Raw genomic sequence first — 24613 nt, 5'->3', positions numbered from 1 at the left:
AGAGATTGGCTGCTTAAGGCATTTTTGAAGCAGGGTTGAAGTGTGTGCTTGTGTGTGTGAAAACATCTAAGCTTTTTCTGGGTTGTGGAACACTGCATGTATATTTCATTGTGCCAGAGCAAAACTCGCAACTTTTTTAGTTTTTTTCGAAAAGGAAATCTCTCTCTGTAAGTATTAGTGTAAGGTTGTTCAAACAGTATTTTAAAAGTAGGTTGGGAGTGATTCAGCTCTGGTACCAAGGTATTTGCTCAATGCTTTTGAAATGGAAGTTCATGAGACATTTTAGGTACTCCGAGTAATGTAGGAAGCTGTGTCAATGGTGAAAGATGTGTGTTAGAAAGTTTTAGATACTGCATGAGATGATTCCTTTCTTGCCTTGTGTAGCTGTGCCCCAAGAAGAGGGGGGCGATTCAGATAGAATGAGAAAAAAAAACAAAAATCAAGGAAAGGGAACAAAAAAGAGAGCATTAGGAAGAAGACCAGCTGAGTATAACTTCCTGTAAGAGTAGTTTGTAGCCTAGTTGCATGTAAGAGTTTGCAGGTTCATCTCTGTTTCATATTCCATAATACTCTGGTATATGTTTGTCTGTATTGTAACCAAAACCTAGAGCAGTGTGTTGCTCCAGGCTCTTTCTCCTTTGACTCCCAGGGGCCTGTGGGCAATCAGGTCTGCCACAAATAGTAAGGGGAACTTAGCAAAGAAGGTCTTCAGGTTTCCCACATGTGAGGGCAAACAGGGCTGTTGAGGAAAGTATTGGACAAAAGATCCTAAGGGAATCCCACATGTTTTCCAGTGGTATGGGATTATGTGTGGAGATTGTCTGCACATGTAGGCTTATGTGAACTAAACCTTTTAGTTGCAAGTCTTACAGGTAGATTGTACAGGGTTGATTGCTGTGTTTTTTACCATCCCCCAGTAATTTCAAATAGATGGCTTTTTACATTTTAACTGCCCTCTTCTTCTTGAATAGTAACTGAAGGCAATTTTTCTAGTCTGTGTTCTCTCTTCTTTGCCAGTTAATGTTTTGGGATTTTTTCCTTATATAAAATGATTCTGATAAAGGCTCTGAATACTACTATTGGTCTATCGCACTCCTATTCTTAGTTTGTTACTGTGAGATAAGGTGTACTTACAATGTGCTCTGTATTTTTCATTTAATTCTCTTTCATTTCATAAAGGTAATGTCTGTCAACTATCATAACAGAGGAGGCATTTTTTCCCTTGGCTTTTATGTAGCTCCGAAATGTTCCTATGAACATTTCAATTGCTGTTTATAATAGCTAGAGCATAATGTTTACAGAATTAGCTGTTAAGCTTTATGGAAGTAAATGTTTGTTATTTGTTTCAAATACATTTTTACTGGAAAGCATAGCTAAAGAGTTTTGCACCATATGGTGCTCATATGATTCAAAGAGCTGTTATGGAAAATACTTGACATTAAATATCTAGTTGCTGTGATATTTTAAACAAAAATGCAGTATTTTAGAAGCTTCCCCTCCCGTCCATTCACCACCCTTTTGATCTAACCTTCTCTAGGGCACCCAGCAAGATCACTGCTTCAGGCACAGTCTCAGTCTGTAGGGATGCGTTTGGCCTTCTGTTTCCCTGGAAACCTTGCTCTCCAGAGCAAAAGGCATCACTTCTTCCTATTCTGTATATTCACATTGTAAATCTCACAAGAGGTTTGTAAAAGCGCTTCCCCACCTGCCTTGAACCCTTCTCAGTTTAAGATTCGCCATTGTTTTGGAAAGCTGTATGCCATTTGAATTGCTCAAATACCTCTCTTCAGACCTTGTGGTCTGTAAAGTAGAATGGATTCTAAATCCTTACTGAATAGGGCTCACAGTTTCTGTTCGTTGCAGGGAAAGTGTTTTTTAGAAGTTAAGGAAATTAATAAGGTAAGAAAGAAGTTCAAGATGATCTACAAATACAGATGTGGTGATGACAAGGTCTGACTGTAAAGAAAACTGATTGCCAAGTGAGGGAAGGTTTGTGTAAACAGTCTGTGTTATTACTGGGAGCAAAAAAATTTAGCCATATAGTACTAGAGGTATAATTTGCTAGCAGGCATGAAATTCTAGCTGTCCCTATTTGCTCAGTCATTTCAGTGACAACCTGAACAACCTGTGTGCCTTTGCAAACAGTAAGAAATGTTAGAATGTTTCTAAAAACCTTTAAAGAAACATATACACTTGCTTTGCTCATAAGGCCTAGTAGGTTATTTTGGACCGATGGTTAGGTGCAGGCAGCTCTGCCAGATGGTGCCAAAAGTCAAACCTCATTGTGGAAGAATGAGACCAGTTAAATTTAAGCACAACTAAAATAAATGCTTAATATAAGGGAAGGACTTAGGCTAGATTTATATTAAGATTTATAGATCAGATTCATCTCTGTATGATATCACTATCTTGGATGAATTTAGTCTACTGTTTATTTGCAGCATGATTGTGAGCCAAATATTTCTACAGAGTTTGTAGTGGTGAATCATCTGATTTGAGTTGTACAGAAGCACAGACGGAGAAGCAGGCACAGAGCCTTTAATGTGCAGTCTTACTCTTTATTCACTGATTTCTTGGGCTGTGCTTCGTTTGCTTGTATTCACCTTGGCTCTGATTCATGAATCTGAAATTTGTTCAAAACAAATATTTGAGTACAATAAAGTGCTTTTACATGCTAGCATTGAAGGCATAACCTATGACCTTCATCTGTGACTTTCTGAAAGGGTATACCTATGACAAATGCAAGCAAGAAATCAGTATGCTTTATTAAGCATTGCTGATTGCTGCACTTTCATAATGAAAGTTAAAAAGTAGATTTACTGGCATGTGTGAAATGTCATGATTTAGATCTGTTTTTACCGCTTGTCATCTTTTCTCCCTGTACCTCTTTTTTTTTTTTCTTTTTTTTATTCCCCTAGGTAAATGTGTTACTTGCAGCATGTTCATACAGACCTTTATGTTCTAGGAACTTCTTTAGCCTGACTTTGCATTTCCAGGAAACTTAGCTTTCTTAAACTCCTGTAACAAAAGTGCATTTAAAAGATACCAGGCTGCAATCCTTACCTTTTGAAAAGGAGAAAGAAGTCTAAGTATTAAATGTGCAGCCTCTCAGTCTAGTCTTTTTCCCCAGACATTTCCTCCTTACCATGGTAAATCTTATTTTTGAAGTCAAATGAAAAAGTCTTTCATTTCTTTTATTCTGCTGAGCTGCTGAATAAAGATGAAATGACTTGTCTCTAGATACTGGATTTTCTTCCCCACAGATTACTATGAATCACTTTTTTGACAAGAGCCTAATTTCATGTAAGATAAAAATTAAATCTGTTTTATCAGATCCTGGGCCTTTGAGTGTTGTTTGTTTGCTTTGGGGAATGCATGCCTGAGACTGCTCATGCATCAGCTCTTGCTTTCGTTTGTCCTCAGAAGTTTTTTGTCTCGTTAGAAGGACTTCATTGATGAATGGCAGTTTGTCTAAAGAATTCTGCAATACGTACCCTTGTATTTTTGTTGAAGAAGAATTATCTAGTGATTAACTTTGAATTAAAATGTTCTGTGAGGATGGGCATTCTTTTTTTATTTGTGGTGGTGTTTCTGGGGGATTATTTGGGTCAGGGTTTGGTTTTTTTTTTTTGTTTTGTTGGGTTTGGTTTTTTTTCTGTTTTAATGTGGCACCTACAGTGTGATTAGACACACAAATATCTCATCCCTGAGGAATGCACAATACCTCTTGAGGTCTTAGCAATAGGTTATATGTACCTGACTGCAAACCTACTTTGAAGTTGTATATTTAATTCGGCAAACAAACCTTAATGTCCCTGAAAAATTTTTTAGACCAAGGATCTCAGGTTGATGTTTTCCAATGAATGCCTTTTTTGGTGTGAATTGATACAGTAGTGCACTTGTAAATAAGTAAGTATAAGAAGCAGGTTCATCTGGGGCTTCAGTTTCTCTACTGAGCATACTGGAGGTGCTCAGACTCTTCAACAAGAACACAGTCTATTTCTGGGTTAGAAGAATACAGTGAGCATAAGCTAAAGGGTAAGCTTTAATCTCAAAGAGGCAGGGAAATGAAGAATCAGAGATTTCCTGAAATAAATCAACTTCTGTAGTTGCTCCATGTAGGATCATCTGCTTACGAGAGAAAAAAACTGTTTGCCATGTCAATGAAAGTTCAGTAGAGGACAAAGCAGCTGAAGAAGTTAAGAATGGCATGATTATTAAGGATGGCATGATTGTGTTCTGAATTAAGTATGCTGCCTCTATATAAAAGCAGTATGAAGTTAGCATTCAAGCAAATTGGTGATTGCATTTTATATACATTGCTATAGGTCTGCGTAAGGACTTTAAAAACCCAAATGTGCAGTCATTTGATTAAAGATGTTCCATTTGGGGTTATGTTTATGTTGCAATGCACAAAGACTTTTGTTGCAGAAAACTGATTAACACTAACGTAATCCTTTAAAAAACAAGCACCAAAAGTATGCGGGTTTGTTTTGATTATTTTTTTATTTTCCCCCAAGAGTTCTAAAGCCTTCCTGAATGGTGCATCTCGATTCAGAGTCCCAATGCCAAACTTGAATACTAAGGAAACCAGTAAACCTCAGGTAAAATATAACAAACATATTGTTATAAAATAGTATAGAAGACTTGCTAATGCTCACATGGACTATTTACAGTAGATTTACTGTTGGCAGAGATTGCTCTTCCTTTTATGATGCTAAAATCTACTTCCATCTTCATACACAAATTTAAATTTAGACAAGGGAACTAAACATTATCTAGTATAAATACTGCAAACCAAGCTGAATAAGGTAGAGTGCTCAGTTGGTCTTATCTTGTGATCCTCATGTTCCACAAAAGAAATGTACTGCAAATTTTAAAGATAGCCCCTTTGAAATCTTTAAACTACTTACATCATGTTTGTCTTGTCCTTGCAGTCTCACATTTGTCCCTTTTTAGTGTAATAAATTTATGTACTTATAAGATTATACATGGAGACAGAGAGTCTTAAATATGAGCACTTATTGACAGAAATTTTGCTTAAAATTTGTAACTGAAAGTGCCATTAATTCTCACTAGAAATGGAATTCCGGATTTGCACATTTATGAGCAAAAAGACATTTTATCTTGAGACAGACATTGACTGAAAATTTCCACTTGAAATTTTGTTTTTGTATTCAGTACACTTGGCACGCCATATCCTGAGAGGGTAATTTTTTTTAGCTGCTTTCAGACTTTTACAGGAAAATAGAAACTTCCTGTTCTTTTTATCCTTTGCCTGTAGAATTAATGAGTGTTCACAGAGTGTATTAATCAGTGTTGATGAAAAAGTTTTGAAATTTTAGGTAAGGAAGTATTTCACTCATAATTTTCATCAGTCCAACTTAAGCCCCCTCTGTACTGACTCTATTCATGTTCATTTTGAGCTGCCCAAGAACAGTCTCCATCCTAGAAACCATTTGGCAATATTATTTCACAACCAACTGGAAAAGGGGAGAAGATGTAAGACTATAAGTAGGTGTCTTTAGACAAGTCATGAAGATAGAACTAAAATACAGTCAGCAGATCAGTAGACAAAGATTTCTCTTCTAAATCTACTAGTACCTCTACAATAAGAGGACTGTGCAAAGAGTCTGTATAACAAGTGGGCAAGGAAAACGTACCCCCCACATGCTGACTGGTTCTCCCTTGTGAGCAGGACAGAGACAGCAATGGACAGCAAAGCATGAGGGCACTTACTGGCAATCCTGTCAATATTCCCCCGTGCTTCATCCTGCCAGCTGAGTTATATGTTTGTAATACAGAGTCTTAACAAGACTCAAAGCTAAATTAATAAAAAACATCAAAAATCTTTGTCCCTGTTTGGGGTCCCCTGATTTTCTGCCAGTGACAGAAGATAATCTTTTTGCTCTCAAAGTGGAGTTCAACATCTTTCCTTTTTACAGTGGTTGTCTTACAGTTAAACTGAGCTGATTATCGCAGTCAGCTTTTGTGCCTGTACAAACAGCAGATGTTTTGCATTTATGGGCTGGTCTCCAAGCACACTGGAATGGCAGCTTTTACTGATTTTTCATTGACCTCTTCAATTACTGTAAAAAGAAAGCAAATACTCAGGATGTGCAGTGACTGAAAGCAGAACGTGTTTTTTGCTACGTGATCTGCATACCTCTGTGTGTTCATTACTGCTTGTGTCAGGTTGGCCTCTTAAAAATTATACAAAATTGAGGGATAATGAATCCTTCCCCAGAGATCAAGAGTGTGCCATATGCCTAATCACACTCTATGACAAGCTGGCAAGGCTGAATAATGTTGTCTCAGCCAAGCACAAATGCTGGTTTTATTTATCATTTAGCTACATGCAGCATAAAAATCCCATATTGTCAATAAAACTTTACAGCATGAGTTGCTAAATAAATTATTTGGACTTTGGTCACTTCTGCTTCAATATTTAATCCACCCTTCCTGAGTAGGCTTAGAGCTGCCTCTCTGAGAAATGAGGAGCATTACGTCAGACAATCCTGGTTAAGTTTGCTGTGCAAATTGTGCAGGAGATACTCACTTAAGACACTATCTAAAATTGTCTTCCATTGAATCCAGTGGGAAGTTTCACTGCTTAAGGCTTTGGGGTTTTTGCTCCCCTTTTCCCTCTTACTCTCTTTACCCCTTTCCCTCAGTCTTAATACCTGATGGATTGAATTGCTACTGTTAAAATGGCTGAGGTTTTGAAGTTGCTCCAGTAATACAGAAGATAAATACTTCGGATGATGATGGAGTGACTCGTGCCATAACAGAAGTTTACAGTGCCATGTCAGAGGTCCCTAGATGTTTTTCCTCTCTTCTAGATAATACTTCATCAGGCTACAGGGTCTCCTGTAAATCCTGCATCCTATCTGCCAATCCTACACAAAAATTTTGGATGTTGCGTGGTAGCTTCTAAAACCATGCCAGGTGTCTGGGTTCAGGTGCCCAGATAGCTGCCTAGTCTTCTAGGAAACTTCTAGTTCCCTTGTCTTCTCCTAAATAAAGTTATTTAAAACCAGAATTTATTTAGAATCGCTGAGTGTAAAATAGTAAAATTAAATTTGTTCAGCACTTGATTATTTTTTTTCTTTCTTCCTCTATCAATTTACCAAATATTATTTAGAAAGTTTTAATCTGCTGGAAATGGAACAGAAAATGGAAGTGGAATAGCCCAGTATTTTATCCTTAGTAACCTACAACCAAATACATACTTGAGGCTTAATTTTTTACTAAGGCTTTTCCTTCTAATGCACAAGAATTAGGAGAAAGATGACAGTATGTAGAAAACACCTAGCTGTGTACTTTTACTAGCTATGGATAAGCTGCTCAGCAAGCAGTTGGAAATGAGTATAGATATATCCCATCTTTTTTCTGAGTTGCATAAGAAGTACTGAGGACTATTTATACCTGAAATTTCTTCTTGTGTCTGCAGCTGTAAGATGGAAATTTCCAATTCTATGCCAAGAGTTCACTTCAGTGTGATGGATGGATAAAAATAACAAGATATCCTCGTGGCTAGACTGGGATGGCTTGTTCTTGTTGAGTGATGACTTGCTCCACAAGTATTCTTAGCAGCCAGTGGAATTATTAGAGTAAAATCCTTCCTAGTACTAGAAAAGAACTCAGGATTCACAGTTTAGGTAATAATGGTAAACTCCAGACTTTTATAATTTGTGGATTGTAATGTTCAGATGAAACAGACATGTAAAATAAGTGCATAAAGCACTCAATATCCATAACTCAATTGGAAGGATGGCCTATATTTAAATCGGTGAATAAGATGATGTTACAGAGTCTAAAAAATGGGCTTAATGTTTGTAACAGAAAGAAGATAATGTATGCTTTTGTATAGAAATGTGTTGTAGTACTCAGTAGATTGTCAGTCTTAATTAAACCATATTAATGTAGTGGCATAAGGGAAAGCTGGAAATTGTTTTATTCCATTGTACTCTAATTGTACTCTAATATGTGGTTTTTGCAATTTGAAATTGTTCCAGAATAGAACAGAATTTTGATTGCACAGTGGAGTGTATGCACTCAGACATAAACAGCCAGGCTTCTTTCACCCAGTAGTCTATATATACTTTCTACTCTCTATAAACTCCAAATAAAAAGCTTTTTTTAAAGCTGTAACTTTCTGTGATTAAAAAAAATGGAATTATTTGATTCCCTGATACATGTTTTGATGCATTATTCCTTTCTGTTTCATATGGTGTTTCTGGGGGAAATCACAGGATTCCCTGATACATGTTTTGATGCATTATTCCTTTCTGTTTCATATGGTGTTTCTGGGGGAAATCACAGGATCCAGAGGTGCAGCATTTACTTACGGACAGTGAAAATAGTAGTACGTCACTGAACCCCAGCACTGTGGTCACTGGGGAAAGCAGACACAGGACAGCAGCTATCAGCTTCTTTGGAGCCTTGCGAATACCTGTGAGTACATTTACTTGTATATCTTGACTGTTCCTTTAAGAAGTTTATTCCTCAGAATTCATATTTCCATGAAGCTCTAAATGAAGTGCCAGATGAGTTTAACTTTGCATCACAAGCTTTGATTGGCATCTCTGGTGCATATGTTATGGCAGGGCCCTTTTGTCATGTTTTAACAATACTCAGGTGCATCAAGCGCAGAAGAATGACCTCGTCAAGAGGTGATTATCCTGCTGTATTCAGCTTTGGTGCTGCCTCACCAAGAACACTGTGCTGGCTGGGCTTCACAATTTAAGGATGTTAAGGTCCTTGAATGTGTCCAGAGGAGGGCAACAAAACTGGTGGAAAGACTGGAAGGAATGTCCTGTGAGGAGCGGCTGTAATTTTAAAATCTTTTGCATGGTTTATATTGAGAAGTTTCAGACAGCCCAAACATTTGGACTACTGTTTTCCTGAAGTTTCTTTTAAGTCAGGGACTATTATCCTTCATTGTCTTCTGGTCTTGAAGCCTAGCAGCCCAATGGGAGGCACAAGTAGAATTACGTGCACATTGATTCAGACCAGGTATAAAGGTAGGGGAAGAAATCTCCAGCACTCAACCACTGTATTCCTGTATCTTCTCATCAGGACCAGATTGGTCCTCAAGTAATGGGTAAAAAAATTGCTGCAGCTGCTACCTGGAATCTCTCTAACTGTGATTTTTTTTGTTTTTTTTTAATTTTTTTTTTCTGCCTCTTGTTTGGAAGGGTTACAGCTGTATGTAAAGGATAGCCGGCCATGTATGTGTGCTGTCCATGCAGATAATTGTGGTGTCCAAACCAGAGATTTAATAAATACTGTTTCAAGCAAAAATATATCAGATGGTGAGGGGAATAAAGATAGGTCATTTTGGCAGTTTAGCTACAGCTCTCTGCAGTAAGTGTATTTTCCATGTTCCCTGCAGAAAAGAGTGGAACAAATTGGTATTTTAAATAGACATATGCACTGTTTGTAGTGTGCTCTTGCCACATACTGATTTGAACTGTGATGTACTAGTTGACTGTCTTTTTGCAAAGAGTTGATAAGGGAGAAATCTTAGACTCATCTGAAGGATGGGTCTAAAGAATCCATCTTCTCTTGAATACACTCTAAACCTGCTATAACACTATATAAAAAATCTGGACATGAGGATGCAGGTGTCCCAAACAGCATCAAATCCTTCCTCTTCATTTTAATGTTCCCTCTTCAGTCAATTCAGTACAATTAAGAGAAGTAAAGTAAAATACCACAGTCTGCTCTGATTGTAAGCTTTGAGCTCTCAGGGGAAAAATGCTTCTTGGAAATACTTGAGAGAAAATAAAAAGCCTAAGTGTTTCTTAGAAACCATTTTTATAATAGTCGTTGAAAGCAAATAGCAGCCTCTGTCACAGTGCTAACTTCCTACTTTTTTTTATTCTCTCAGGGAGTTATAGAGTTCTCCCTCTGTCTTCTGTTTGCAAAGTTGGTGAGCTATACTTTCCTCTTCTGGCTTCCTCTCTATATCACCAATGTAGGTAAGTATCACAGTAAAGGGATAAAGAATTACAACTACAAAGTATCTGGAAATACGAGCTTGAAATAAATAAAATGAGTGATGAGCAATCCTGAGGAGGAAGAGGACTTGGGGCACTGGTGGATGAAAAGCTGGATGTGAGCTAGCAGTATGTACTTGCAGGCCAGAAAGCCAACTGTATGTTGGGCTGCATCAAAAGAAGCATGACCACCAGGTTGAGGGAAGTGATTTTCCCCCTCTACTGTGCTCTGGTGGAAGAGGGCCACTCTGTGACTTCTGTGAAGAAAGGCTGAGAGTTGAGGTTGTTCAGCCTGGAGAGAAGTCTTTGGGGAGACCTTATCATTGTCTTTCACTACTTAAAGGGGGCTTGTAAGAAAGACAGGGACAAACTTTTTAGTAGGGTTGCAATGGGACAGGGGGTAATGGTTTTAAACTACAAGAGGGTAGGTTTAGATTAGATATAAGGAAGAAATTGTTTGCAATGAGAGTGGTGAAACACTAACAGATTGCCCAGAGAGGTGGTAGATGCCCCATACCTGGAGACATTCAATGTCAGTTTGGGCAGGGCTCTGAGCAACCTAATCCAGTTAAAGATGTCCCATTTCATTGCAGGCATGTTGGACTAGATGGCCTTTGAAGGTCCTTTCCAACCCAGATCATTCTATGATTGTATGTTTGTTAAAGTGGTAAAATGTCTCTTGCTGTTACTGTGGTTGCATTCAAAAGCATGTATCCCTGAATACCCGCTTATGGTACATTCTTATTTTTCTCATACAATGACATCTTATGGTAGCTTATTCCTGTGTATAAACAGTACCGTTGTAAAATGCGTTTACCCTAACATGACAAGACTGTGGTGAGGTTTCTATGTTTTATTGTCTGGAAATGAGACAAATGTTTTACTTCTCTCACTAGAGCATCTTGATGCCAAAAGAGCTGGGGACCTTTCCACACTGTTTGATGTGGGTGGAATCTTTGGTAAGTTTTAATATTATATTTCATCCTTAATCACACCAGTTTAGAAAAAGCTATGGTACTATTATTAGTCATTGTGCAATATGTCTACTTAAGAAGAGTGGCAGTAAAGGTAATAAGCTGAGAGTTGAGTTGAACATTGAAAACCTAGCAAAACATCTTCAGACTGAACAAGTGACAGAGCCAAGAGCTAAATATTATGGAATCTTTTAGCTCCATCAGCTCTGGCCCATGAGTCCTGGTCGCTCCACATATCCAAATATCATTTTGTTTTCTTTTGTCACTCTAGTATAGCAAAATTATCCCAGCTGGTATAGTTAGGTACTTTTTGTGGGCACAGAAGTGAATGGCCACAGGTGTTTTGGTTTTTTGGTGGGTTTTTTGATGCCTTATAAAACTGTGTGATAAAATTGGAAGATTATAGTAGTAACAGTAAGGGCGAGACCATTTCTTTGCAATTTGTGAGGTGACCACTGAATAATTAAATTTATGCCAGTGCAGACAGCATAGCTCACAATGAATCATAGAATCATAGAATCGTTAGGGTTGGAAAGGACCTTAAGATCATCTAGTTCCAACCCCCCTGCCATGGGCAGGGACACCTAACACTAAATCATATCACCAAAGGCCTCGTCCAACCTGGCCTTGAACACTGCCAGGGATGGAGCATTCACAACCTCCCTGGGCAACCTATTCCCGTGCCTCACCACCATAACAGGAAAGAATTTCCTTCTTATATCCAACCTAAACTTCCCCTGTTTAAGTTTTAACCTGTTACCCCCTTGTCCTGTCACTGCAGTCTCTAATGAGGAGTCCCTCTCCAGCATCCCTATAGGCCCCCTTCAGATACTGGAAGGCTGCTATGAGCTCTCCATGCAGCCTTCTCTTCTCCAGGCTGAACAGCTCCAACTTCCTCAGCCTGTCTTCATACAGGAGGTGCTCCAGTCCCCTGATCATCCTCATGGCCCTTCTCTGGACTTGTTCCAACAGTTCCATGTCCTTTTTATGTTGAGGACACCAGAACTGCACATAATACTCCAGGTGAGGTCTCACAAGAGCAGAGTAGAGGGGCAGGATCACCTCCTTCAACCTGCTGGTCACGCTCCTTTGGATGCAGCCCAGGATACAGTTGGCTTTCTGGGCTGCAAGTGCACACTGCTGGCTCATGTTCATTTTCTCATCAACCACCACCCCCAAGTCCTTCTCCACAGGGCTGCTCTAAATCTCTTCTCTGCCCAACCTGTACCTGTGCCTGGGATTGCTCCGACCCAGGTGTAGGACCTGGCACTTGGCATGGTTAAACTTCATGAGGTTGGCATCAGCCCACCTCAGAAGCATGTCAAGGTCCCTCTGGATGGCATTCCTTCCCTCCAGCGTATCAACAGAACCACACAGCTTGGTGTCATCGGCAAACTTGCTGAGGGCGCACTCAATCCCACTGTCCATGTCAGCGACAAAGATGCTGAACAAGAGCGGTCCCAACACTGATCCCTGAGGGACACCACTCGTTACTGGTCTCCAGCCGGACATTGAGCCATTGACCATAACTCTTTGTGTGTGGCCATCCAGCCAGTTCTTTATCCACCAAGTGGTCCATCCATCAAATTGATGTCACTCCAATTTAGAGACAAGGATGTGGTGTGGGACAGTGTCAAATGCTTTGCACAAGTCCAGGTAGATGACATCAACTGCTCTACCCCTGTCCATCACTTCTGTAGCCCCATCACAGAAGGCCACCACATTGGTCAGGCAGGGTTTCCCCTTACTGAAGCCATGCTGGCTGTCACCAAGCACCTTGTTGATTTTCATGTGCCTTAGCATGCCTTCCAGGAGAATCTGCTCCAAGATTTTGCCAGGCACAGAGGTGAGACTGACTGGTCTGTAATTCCCCGGGTGCCAGCAAGCATTATTATCTTGATGCCCAGCTGATTTATGACACACATGCACACCCCCATCCCCTCTCCAGCTCTCCCACTTTCCTTATGGAAATAAGCCCTGTTTCAGTCTACTGGAAAACGATGTTCCTGATACTCGGAAGTTTCACTGGATCATGACCTATGAGGCCCTGATAGTTCAAGATGCAGGTGTCAAGGTATGTTGCAGTAACTGTTCCAGTCTTGTGTTGGATGTGACTTCTGCCATTTCTCACTTCTTATTTCATCCTAGACGGCTAGAAGCCAGAGTCAGTAGAACCTCAGAGACATGACTTCTTGCAGCAGCATCTTATATCCCTGTGAATACAAGCTTAACAAAGTGCTGCTTGGATCTTTGGCACTTACATTTAAATTCAAGTGGGATATGAGCACTTTGGAGATGGGCAGCTGGGGAGGGAGAGGCAGGCCCCATGATATTTGAGAATCTGGAGAACTTCCTTTCCTTCTCCCTGTATCAGGTTCTCTTTACATCATTTTGGCAGCTCCTTCCCTCTGGCCTCCGGCCCCCTCCTGCCACATGCTCTGATTAGTACTTCTGTGTCCAGTTGCTAGCAAACACAAGAAGTAGGGAAAAGTTAAGAGCCTGGAGTGAGCACCTGGAGAGAAAACAAAGTATTTAATTTGCCACAAGATCTGGAATAGCTCATTTCTCCTGGTTGCACTACGATGCGGACAGAGCACTTGAGAGCCAAGTTTACTCTTGCATGTTAGGAGTTAAGAGACCATTGAGTCATCTGGACACAGCTGGATTCCCAAATGCCAGCAGTGAGGTCACTTAGCAGCTGGCAAAAAGGTTTTTGCATTCAAAACCAGCAGAACAATTATTTATACATATAATTCTATGAACTTCCATCTCTATTCTGCCCCCAAAACCTGTCATCCTGGATATTTGTTTGGAATAAATAGTGAGGAAGAACAACTGTCTGCTTCTGTTATCTTCCAAGTCAAAACCAGCTGGGTTAATAAGGGTATTGCTAAGTGTGAATTATGTTGTCAGTCTAATCCTCTGTGCTGCTGTGCATTAAGAGTCATATTATGTTTTAATCTCAGTTGAGTTTCATTAAGTGTAATTGATGTCTTTTGTGTAAAACGTGCACAGAGTGTTTTCCTCACACACCTGTGTCTTTTTCAGGTGGAATTTTGGCAGGCCTGATTTCAGACAGGCTGGAGAAGAGGGCATCAACCTGCGGAATGATGTTATTGCTTGCAGCACCCACAGTAAGAATTTGCTCCTCTCTTACAACTGTGGCTGAGACTTTGACAGCAGTCCTTGGGAGGTTCTGCAGACAGCATCTTCTAATTTGGATATAGAGAGTTCAGGGCAGGTTAAAAGCCAGCATGAAAGTTGAGCATGTGAACAATTATAGACATCAAGGCTGCCTTTACTAAATGAGCAGAAAAGTCTCATGTTGTTCATTGGAAAATGTCACTCATGTAAAATTTGATGTTCAGTTCTTAGCCAGAATTTTACCTGCTTAAAGGCAAAAATTTCTGTGCTGTAGCTGTTGGAAAACTGGCATTTTTTCTTTGATTCCTTTGTGATCAGTATTCTATGCTTTGTTGCAGCTGGCAGTTTGAGAGTTTAAAACTGAGTAATCTCATAAAACAGCCCTTTCTTCTGAAAGGACATACTGGGGAATAGGAGCATACCCCTTGTCTCCCTCCTGTGTCCAATCAAACAGTCCTGCTGCGTATTTAGTAAAACCTAGAAATAGCTTTCACATAATAGCAGCTAAGATATTTTGTAGTTAACATGGGGAAATGGGAAAACATGGGGGAAATGAGGAATTTAAGATTACTCCATATGCTGGTATTCAGCATGCATGTTTTTTCATCTTTACAGTTGTACATGTTCTCTACAGTCAGTAAAATGGGCCTTGAGGCTACCATAGGTGAGTATGTTAAAATTATTTTCTGCCTGGCTTTCTGTGAAATTTTCATTTATGATCCTTTGGTCTTTTTTTACTTATTTATTTTAATTTTGTCTTTTCACTTAGAGGAGGGAGTTTGGAATCAAATTCCCTAGACTTTGTCTTGCCGGCTTTTTAACAGGGTAAGGAAGGGCAGGCTAGGAAATGGGTAAAGGGTGGCACGGGAGCAGTGATTTAGTTAATATTATTAGCCTTCTTTCTGGAGCTGCTTGTGTCAGCACAGGCTTTATTATATTCCCTATGCCAAATGTCAGAGGTGTTTAAAGACTACTTGAAGTCCTTTTGATGGCAATGTTAACTTTACTTGTATAGACTGAATTCACTTGTGGCTTTCTATCTGTTACCTCAAAACAGAAGTAACACAAGTGCTGACAGTAGTGTGTCACCTACCAAAAGGCCTTGTAAAGTTTTAGGGCCCTCTGGTGCTTGGTACTGTACAAAAAGAGAAGAGATTTACAGGTGGATCCTGTGAGGATCCCCTGCTCTTAGGGTCAGTTTGGTCAGATTTTCCCCTTTCTCTGACCTACTGGGATCAATAAAGTTCCTGGGAATTGCCTTTTAACTCATCCCTATCTCACTGTATTTGAGAATTCACATCATGGAGTGAGCATTGAAGAGAAGTAGGAATGTATGTTGCTTTTCCTCCTTTCCCAATTCTATTATGGGATCGGGGAGTCAAGGAAGGATTAAAGCATTTGAGAACTATAAGGCTGTGATGTCTCCTGTGTTACGGTTAACAGTCTTTTGGGCAACTTACATGTTCCATTTTTGTCAACTTGCGACAGTGATGCTGCTCATCAGTGGTGCCCTGGTGAATGGCCCTTATGCTCTGATCACGACTGCTGTTTCTGCTGATTTGGTGAGTTTGGCTTCCCCTCTGCTTCCAGTATAGCAGCTGTGGCCTCCATAGGGAGCCCTTTGACTTCTGCAGGGTCATCAGTGAACAGGCTGCGTTGTCCCAGAGCAAAGGGGCAGAATAGGCGGTGCTGAACTCAGCCACTGAAATTGTTCTGGAGTTCGTGTGTTGGTGTGAATGCATTGTCATGCTTGCGAGAGGCTTCTAAATTATTCTTGCTTACTAATAAGGCAGACCAAATCTTGTAGATGGCAGCCCAAGGTCAATGTGAAGGCTACGTGCAAAGCCAGGTCTCTGTACAAATACCTTCTCCCCTTTTATAATTTACATCATTAAAAGAGGGGAGGAGCTGTATCTGTGTGACAGTTGAGCTGGTGACTTAATTCCCATCAGTGCAAAAAGCTGTATCTGACACATACCTTTACTTTTGTCCATGCTGCCTTCTTCCCTTTAGCATACAGTTACTCTAGATACCAGCATTTCCAGCTGGATCCAGTCAGTAAGTCACAAATGCCATATGAAAACATTGACCTTGGTACGTTTCATTAGGTACACTTTGGAAGTCTGGTCTCAAAAGGTTTTGGCTCCTTAAGACACCAAGCAAAAGGGGAAAATCCTGTAACAACAAATACTCTAAATATAGGAGAAGGAGCAGGATGGAAATCTCCAAGCTTCCTCTGAAAGCCTGTCCTTGGCATGGGGGCTTGGCAAGACAAAGGCAGCCACCCATTTTATCCTTAACCTTGTTGGAGGGGCCGCTAGCTAGAAAGTGCAGCCTGACATGGCAAGATCCCTACATGACCCTTGGGAAGAGGGTTGAAACTGCCAACCAAAATTCCTCAGATGTCAACAGTCAAACATCTAAAACAAGCAAATGTAAGTCACTGATTACCTGACTGGATTCTCCTCAGTGTAGTGGAGATAAAGGACTGTTTCTTATTAGCAGTTCTCCAAGTTATTGAGTTTCTCTGTCTTTCTACTAAGTTACTCCCTTTATCAGTTATTTTGCTCTGAAGATCTGGCTTCTAAAATTGGAACTAAAAGCCTTCTTTTGACTCAGGAAGTCTCTGAATTAGCATTTCAGTATATATCCATAATTCTGGTGTTCCTGCCACAGCAATGGGGTTTTTCTTCTGTTTGTTTGGGTTGAGGAGTGTTTTGTTTTCTTTTTCTTTTGTTCCATGGGGCTTAGTGGGAAGAGATGGCCCTGGAAACAGCCTTGAGGCATAATGCAAAGCTGAAGTGCTGTCCTTTTTTGAATCCACAGTGTGCAGAACAGAAAGCTGCTTGGCTCCTGTGGTTTAAGTAACATGATTTAATAATGGAGAACACTGTAGACAGTAGGTAGTTGGGGTAGGAGGCTTGTTCAAGTAGAGATAAAAGGGTCTGATCCGAGATGTTCAAGGCATCTTCACAATGTACATCTAATGTGGATGGGTGTGAGTTAGATAATGTTGAAAGGACTTCAGAGTTCAGCTCAGGGTGGATCTAAGCAGTCTTTGTCTCTTTAGGGTACCCATAAAAGCCTGAAGGGGAATGCAAGAGCCTTGTCCACAGTTACAGCAATCATCGATGGAACAGGATCTGTAGGTAAGCCAGAGCTGTAAGGTAGCCTGCCTTAGTTGTGGTAGGTTAAAACAAAGCATCTTTGAGAATGTGGGCTCTCTCCAGGATGCAGTACAGCTTTGGAAATGAGAACTAGAGCAAACTTAGCATTAAATCTCTCTAGTTGTCCCTGAGGGAGGGAGGAAAGAAGGAAGAGAGGTAGACTCTGGGCGCAAACAGCAAAAGTAGATACCACTGGGCTCCTTCTCAGATCAGGGATTCCACAATGGTACGTGGAAGGGAAAATTGAGTAGGATTCGGCTTAATACTGAATGGTCATTTTGTTGAGCCGAATATAGGCATTTCTCAAACTTCTAGTCTTTCAACGTCACCTGTGGTAGGGTTCCCATTGGCTTGCAGCTTTACTAGTGATGTTTTGAGCTTTCTGTAACCTTTTAATACATAAGATAAATACTGAGTTAAAATTGATATTCTAATTCAGAATAAGTATCTTTCAGCTTAGTAAATCTTATATTGCATCATTCTGACAGTATCAATATTATATTTTAGGTGCAGCTTTGGGGCCTCTCTTAGCTGGTCTTATTTCCCCATCTGGTTGGAACAACGTATTTTACATGCTCATGATGGCAGATGCATGTGCCTTGCTAGTAAGTCTAAAAATACTGTTTAGTTGCCATGTATTTCCTCTGTGCTAAGCTATCTTAAAATGCAAATTTTCTTTTTGCAATTTCAGTACTCTGTTTAACAAGAAACTTCCAATTGTGTAGGAAATCTTCAATTAAAGAGCAAATTTGCTCATTTTGAAATTCTCATCTAATTTTAATCAAAAGTGTAGATTAGTTCTGATGCACTTCAGTTGCAAGCAACTACACATCTGTTGATTGCTGGCTGAGCAGATAGCAGCAGGCATAATTGTAAGTAAACCTTCATACACAGACCTAGAAGATGCCTCAGATTCCACTCACGGAAGAATTACTTCCATTTTCTTTAGAGCCGGTTTAGCGAAGTAGTAACAAATGCCTTGCTACATTGCTGTATCACCAAAATCACCACAGTACTGAAGATGTTGAAAGTTAATACATTGCATTCTCCAGATGGGCCCTAAAACTGCTGTACTGGGTTTGACGGAAAACTGGCATCTTAACTTTTGACAGTCACCATGAGCAGATGTTTAGGGAAAAGGATTGCAGCACACATGGTGACTTGGTACAAAACACATCCATTTTCCCTTTTTCTCCTGTTGGAGATCCTGTATGATTGATAGGAAGATCTGGAAAGTTGGTTGGGTTTTTTTCCCACTTCTGGCTTGCCCTGTTTTGCTTGTAAAGACCATGGAAGACACAACATGAGGCAAGGAAAGTCTTGCTGTAGCTTTGAAGTCAGTCTTGCTGCACCCACCTGTAGGTTAGCCTGAAGGTTATGTGTTTGTGTTTGCCACAGATTTCTCTGGCAAGTGTCTGTACAAGCTTTGTTCTGCAGTAGAGCAGAATGCTGCTATGACTACCTCAGGACAGTACTGAAGCATCACCTGCTTATCCTCTCCTTTGGAAGTCATGGGTGGAAGTGCTCACTGAAAGGGCAAGGTGACTGTGAAAACACGTCAGAAGTACTCCTTGTCCATACTGGCTGTGACCAGACAAAGACCTGTGCCTGCCCAGTATTGCACTGAGCTTTGCTCTCATGCAGAGGAGCTAATGCTGAGTGCCTCAGACCACTCTCCTGACACAAGAAAAGCAGGAAGTCTTGCTTTGAGTTACAAGTGAGGCTTTTTTTCCTCAATTTCTGTTAAGCCCAAAATTTTAAAGTACATTTTTCCACATTTAAGATGTGAATTCTCTGGAAATTAAGTAAATAAATTAGATAACTTAATAATAATTAAAAAGTTTAAAATAGCTAAGCTAATAATTGGATAAGTTAATAATTAGGTAATTAAATGTTGAAATATGTTGCAACTGGTAGTCAGCAGCTCTGTGAATCATTGCTTGTGCTGTTTTCAGTATTAGGTGTTCCATGCTTGCTCATAGAGCGAGGTTTGGGAGATTGTTGTAGTTTTCCCAAGGCAATTTAAAGCTCTGCTCTTTTTCATATATAGTTACTTATTAAAACCACGTTTCTTTACAGCAACAGTTAAAATGCCTTTGTAAAGCTCTGGTTTTGAGAGGCTTGGCTCTGTGCTGTTATAATAAATCCTGCATTTTGTAACTCATGTTCGGTTTTTCCCACTCTTTGCAGTACAGCATATAGATGCCTGTGTTCAAGCATTATTTCTTCAAAGGTATCTGGAGGGGCTTTAACCTCTTATGTGGTATTCAGTGCTGTCATTCTTGACCACTCCTATACCTCTGAATTGTTCTATATGCAGGAGTGAAACTCTGAAGATAAGGAAACCCGTAACAGTGAGGAGCCCTGGAAGTTCAACTTCGGGCTTTAATGTGTATGGGAATCATAAAATTTTATTTCTAAAATCACTTTCCTGGGTACTATCTTAGTACAGCTTTTAAAGTGCACTTGAAAGTCCTGATCCTGCAATTAAACATGACTGACGTTATTCATCTTGACTAATTGTGTGATTAAAGCTTTATTATTTATACATAAAGCTGTTTTTCAAAATAGCAGCTAAAATACCTTATGCCCTAAAACATGCTATGCTTTCAACTGTCTTTATCTGCCGTGTTTTCTTGAAGTCTTGGGTTCCCTCTGCTGGTTTCTTTACCCATCTGCTGGTAAAGAAAGTGGAAAACCACTCTAGTTTTTTATGAAAAAATCGATCTCTTAGTTGTGAAAAGGAAATAATTTTCTGCTTGTTTTTAAGTTGTAAAAACTCCTCTCCCAAACATTGAGTGTTTGTAAATCCTTTAATTATTCTTTTCTTAACCCAGTTCAACAATTCAGGGCAATGTTTCAAATGAGGAACTCTTTGAATAACAGTAAACATCTTGTCCTGAAACTTAGTTTATTTGTGTATCTGTATAGATACTAACACAGATACCATGACTGCTTTTACAGTTCTTGCTCCGTCTTATTCAGAAGGAACTTTGGTGTAATGCAGATCATACCCTGTAAGTGTTATGCATGCCTGTTGCTCTTTAATAACTGTTTAAAAACATGTTACTAAGACTTTGCCCCAAAACATGTTACTAAGACTTTGCCCCATAATACCTAGATTTAGACTGAACTTGTTGAGGTTTCTGTATGTCCATTTCTGTATGTTTTAATTTCATATCAAAAGAGTGACCTCAGTTTGATGTTTTCAACTAATGAATGAACATTTTATTTTTAGTACATCTTATTTTGAAGAGTAGCTGAAAACACATCTCTGTCATGGTCTCTTGGTTATAGTTTGGTTTTGCCCAAACGCGTAATCTTCCTGGGTTTCATCATGGAGCATGCAGGTGGGGAATAAGGAGCTACTCAATTGCTTGTTCTGTGTTTAAGAATAGTTTCAAATGTAACTTTCTCCAAAGGTTCTCCTTAAAGGAAGGGGTGGCTCTGAATTTACAGTGTTTTGAATTGAGGAAAACCAAAATCCACTGAATCAATGGGGTTACACTTGCATACACAAAATCTAAATTCAGTCCCTTGGTTGTAATTTTGTAGAAGTAAAATGGTCAGGGAATAGAAAAATGCATGGCAAGGGATGGATCCTGGGTTGGAGACTGCATTTTTAAGTTAGCGACTGTTAGGCCTCACACCTCAACTTTTCCTGCCTGGTTACTGCCCTTTCCCAGGTTTAAAGAACACTGAGTGATGCAACTAGATTTGGATTAAGGACTCATCGGTGATCAGAGCTATTCCCTGAAAAACAAACTTCATGGAATGCATTATTCTGCATTGAAGAGATTCTGTTTGGTGAAGAACTTTGCACGTTTACTGGAAGCAGTGCGAAAAATGCAGCTGGTAAATCCCTGAAGCTCTTATTTTTGCACATGAATAAGTACCTCAAGATGGCAACTATTCATCAGATGAAGAGACAGGAACTTTAGGAAGGTTTTAGCAGTGCGCCTCAACTGAGCCAAAGAAAAATACCAAGTGCCTTTTTATTTCTTTTCATAGGATGTTTTTAATTAAAATGCCTATGTTTTCCAAAAACAAGTCAAACTGAGAGCATAAGGAAGTTGAAATCATCACAGTCCAGCAGTGAAAAGTCCCAATGTCAGTGAGCAAAGTATGTATCCCTTATGTCATCTCGTGCACATCAAGGGCATCGCTTTATAGAGGACAATAACAGCTGGTTATTAAGATGCACTGCTATTAGTATTTTGAAGCTGCTCAGACAATAACCTTACCATATGATTAGTTTTTAACTACAGTCCTCCTTCTAATCCCAAGGACAACATCCAGCATTTCGGTAGGCAATGAAATGGAATTTACTCTTGTGGTGTTCTGCAGTTAGCAGTTTTCACAGACTCTCTGGATGGGTGTTAGTCCTCAATTAGGATTGTGCAAGAGTCCTAAGCAAGAAAAAGTAGACTATGAGTGGGGGGGCAGGGGGGCCTCTAATAATTTTCAGGGCATTATAAACTGGTTGTGTGAGCATCACATAATTGTTGTGCTGCTCCACTAGGCTGGGTTGAAATGAGAGGGTGTTCCCTTAGGGTAGCAGAGAGCTGTGAGCTGTCATACTTGAGCTCTACAGGATTGATCAGATGAGCTACTTTAGTGCCTGCTGCCACCGTGATCGCTGTTGAGTACTCCCTGATTTCAGTGTTGGTGTGTGCATGTGAATGTCATTGTCAAATCAGGGCCTTAATAACCAGAAATCTCTTTCAAGTGGCTGATTTCAAGTGGCTCAGAATTTCAGATTTAGAGCCAAAATATCAGAAAAGAAAAATGACCTAGGTGGTAGGTTGTAAGAGAACATTTCAGTAGTTAGTGTTACCCAGCGAATAGACAGTTTAATGTCTTCAAAACGTATCATTTCTTTGTATAGCTATCTCCTTTGCAAAACGGATGTTCCTGTGATTTATTTTATTTTTTTTTAAGATGTACAGAGTCAAAAGGAGGGGGTTTTGTATGAGGCATTTCTACTCAAATCATGAAGGCTAGATAATTTAAACTGTATTATTCTTAACTGTATTTATTAAAGCTCTGGGCACGTCTTGTTCTGAACTATGCTCTCAGGTTTTGTGAAACAATGTAGTAGTCTTTACACTTGATTAACAAAGCAGCATGTTCTAAAATAGTCCCGCAAAATATCGTGGAGAAATGTCTCATCAGCTACTGGTGGTGTTCCATATGCTGGCACAACATTTAATTTCCAGGGCTGATTAGTAATTGTTCAGTCTTTGATGAGTTACTTCACTGGTTTGATTCAGCCCGTGCTTTATGCTTGACTTCAACAGTATGTGTTCATTTTTAACTGTTTTGTTGAAAACCAGGGAAAACCTCAGTCCCCAAAAGACTAAAGGAAGGCACCAAGTCCTTGCAAAGGAACGCTGTATGCAGGCCCCAACCCTGCAGTTGCCTAAATGAATGGTTAACTTTAGATTTTCAGTAAGCCTGTTGAGACCAGTGGGGATGCTGAACATGTGAATTCATACATCTGTGCTACGTTTGGGCTTCAGGCAGTAGTTGAATATGACAGAATTCTTCAGTAATATTATTTGGAAGGACTTCCTATTACAGTGGCATGGAACACTGCTCCTCATTTGGCTAGGCTGACCCTGGGGACTTACAGCCAGACTAGGGGACTGATGTTATCCTCTCATGGGGGGAAGAGTAACACTGCAACCCCAAAACAGTTGTATTGGCACACCTTCAGTGGCTGTGTGAAGAAGGAAGAATGGGGGGCTTAAGCTGAAGGTGCAGATCCCTTTCCCCCCAAAAAGGTATGTAGACCTTTATACTAGTTTATCAAAACAGTTTAAAGTCTGCTGCACTCAGATGTTGAGAGGCCCCTAAGGGCTGAAGTGTTCGGTTAAAAAGCTTTCGGTTGTATCTAACAGTTAGAGGTTGTAAAGGTATTTAATTGTGTCTTGGGTTTTACTTGTTGGGCTGCTGCTGTTATTTATTTATTTATTTGAATAGCTTTTGCACTGCAGTGACTTGGGTATGGGATGATGACAGTGTTGGAGGTACTGGGCTGAGCCCTTTGTAGGCAGGAGTTAGGGCTCTTAGTGAGTTGATGTCTCCTTCTGTGCTAATGTACAGCATTTCGGTTCCTCCCAGTGATGAATATGTTGGGACAAAAGATAAAGATTTGCTTTTCTTTTTTAACAACCCTAGAAGTCCCCTAGAAGTTGTGAATAAACTGTGTGTTTTGTTAGTGTTGGGTGTCAATATCTGTTAATCTGGAAATGAACAAGACTTGACAAAATTTTATATGTAGAAATGTGAGTGACCAGTATGTAGAGCGAAATTTAAGTACGACTGTAAGGTTCGGTTTTTTAATGCTGGTTGTTGTGAATGTTATCCATTTACAGTCCTGTGTTGAATAAAACCAGATTCTACTTTAAAATGGGAAATGTTGATTACTTCATTTTTCACATCTCCATGAAGAAATGCTTCATATGGAAGGATGGATATCCCTGCAGGGACAGGGCTCCCATCTCTTGTGAGGGTAATGAAAATGGTGCAGTAGGAGAACAAATTGGAACCTTCTGTTTTGAAAACAATGCCCTTGTCAACTTGAATATTTAATCTTTTTTTCATTTTGTGGGTCTGTGGGTTGTACACCATTAGTATTTCCAATCAACTGCATCAGATGGGTATACTCACTTATTTTGGTGTCATAGGGAAGTAGGACACTCGCCTGAGGCAGGGACTAAGTCCAGCTCCTACAGTGTAGTTTTAAGGTGATTTTTTTTGTTGTTGTTGTCTGCTTTGCTTGCTTTTCAATTTATATGGAATTGAAATTGAAAAGCTTCATCACTTCTCTCTAGCTCTCATAATCTTGAACATTTATTGTCTTGATTCTGTTATGTTTGATGGGGTTTGTGTGCCTCTGGCACTGCCTCTAGCAGAGATACAATGTCCAAACAATAGATGTGCCAGGGAAGAACTTCTTGGAAAGGAAAACAATTTCTGGTTACAAAAAGACGTTTAAGGGTTTTGGACAGTATTTCTGATCAAAATGTGCCCAAGGTGCCTCCCAGGAATAGGTAAATAATAGCTGGGGCATCTTCTAAAAGAAGGGAGACTTGGACCTGAGTTTCTGTTCTGCCTGATTCGGAGCAGAAGCCTCAAGCAGGGTACTGAGCACCCTGGCTGTTGCTGGACACACTACAGTGGAGGTTTGTTGTGTGTAGGAATCATAGAATCGTAGAATGGTTAGGGTTGGAAAGGACCTTAAGATCATCTAGGAAGGGTTTATAGGGTGGGAAAAGGATGAATAGGTAGCAGGGAAAGTCTGAGACTTCTTTTGCCT

General features: G+C 39.9%; 1 protein-coding gene across 6 annotated transcripts in view; it reads left to right on the top strand.

The window, feature by feature from the left end:
- Positions 1-21720, top strand: part of SLC37A1 (solute carrier family 37 member 1) — a 38184-nt gene extending 16464 nt beyond the window's left edge. For 5 of the 6 annotated variants that reach the window (XM_061453507.1, XM_061453502.1, XM_061453503.1 and 2 more), the window contains exons 10-20: positions 4521-4604; positions 8326-8457; positions 9896-9986; positions 10901-10963; positions 14027-14112; positions 14738-14786; positions 15611-15684; positions 17193-17271; positions 17797-17894; positions 20254-20306; positions 21301-21720. In XM_061453507.1, coding sequence (XP_061309491.1) covers positions 4521-4604; positions 8326-8457; positions 9896-9986; positions 10901-10963; positions 14027-14112; positions 14738-14786; positions 15611-15684; positions 17193-17271; positions 17797-17894; positions 20254-20306; positions 21301-21349 — 858 coding nt within the window. In that variant the 3' untranslated portion in view covers positions 21350-21720. Of the gene's footprint in view, positions 1-4520; positions 4605-8325; positions 8458-9895; positions 9987-10900; positions 10964-14026; positions 14113-14737; positions 14787-15610; positions 15685-17192; positions 17272-17796; positions 17895-20253; positions 20307-20975 lie in introns of all 6 variants that reach the window. The other variant, XM_061453508.1, reaches the window with a different exon arrangement.
- The last annotated feature ends 2893 nt before the right edge of the window (positions 21721-24613 follow it).

Source organism: Pezoporus flaviventris, unplaced genomic scaffold, assembly GCF_033815535.1.
Source record: "Pezoporus flaviventris isolate CSIRO_AGI_PZ_B2104156 unplaced genomic scaffold, CSIRO_AGI_Pfla_v1 ptg000015l, whole genome shotgun sequence".
Taxonomy (NCBI): Eukaryota; Metazoa; Chordata; class Aves; order Psittaciformes; family Psittacidae; genus Pezoporus; species Pezoporus flaviventris.
This window is presented reverse-complemented; position numbering and strand designations above follow the sequence as displayed.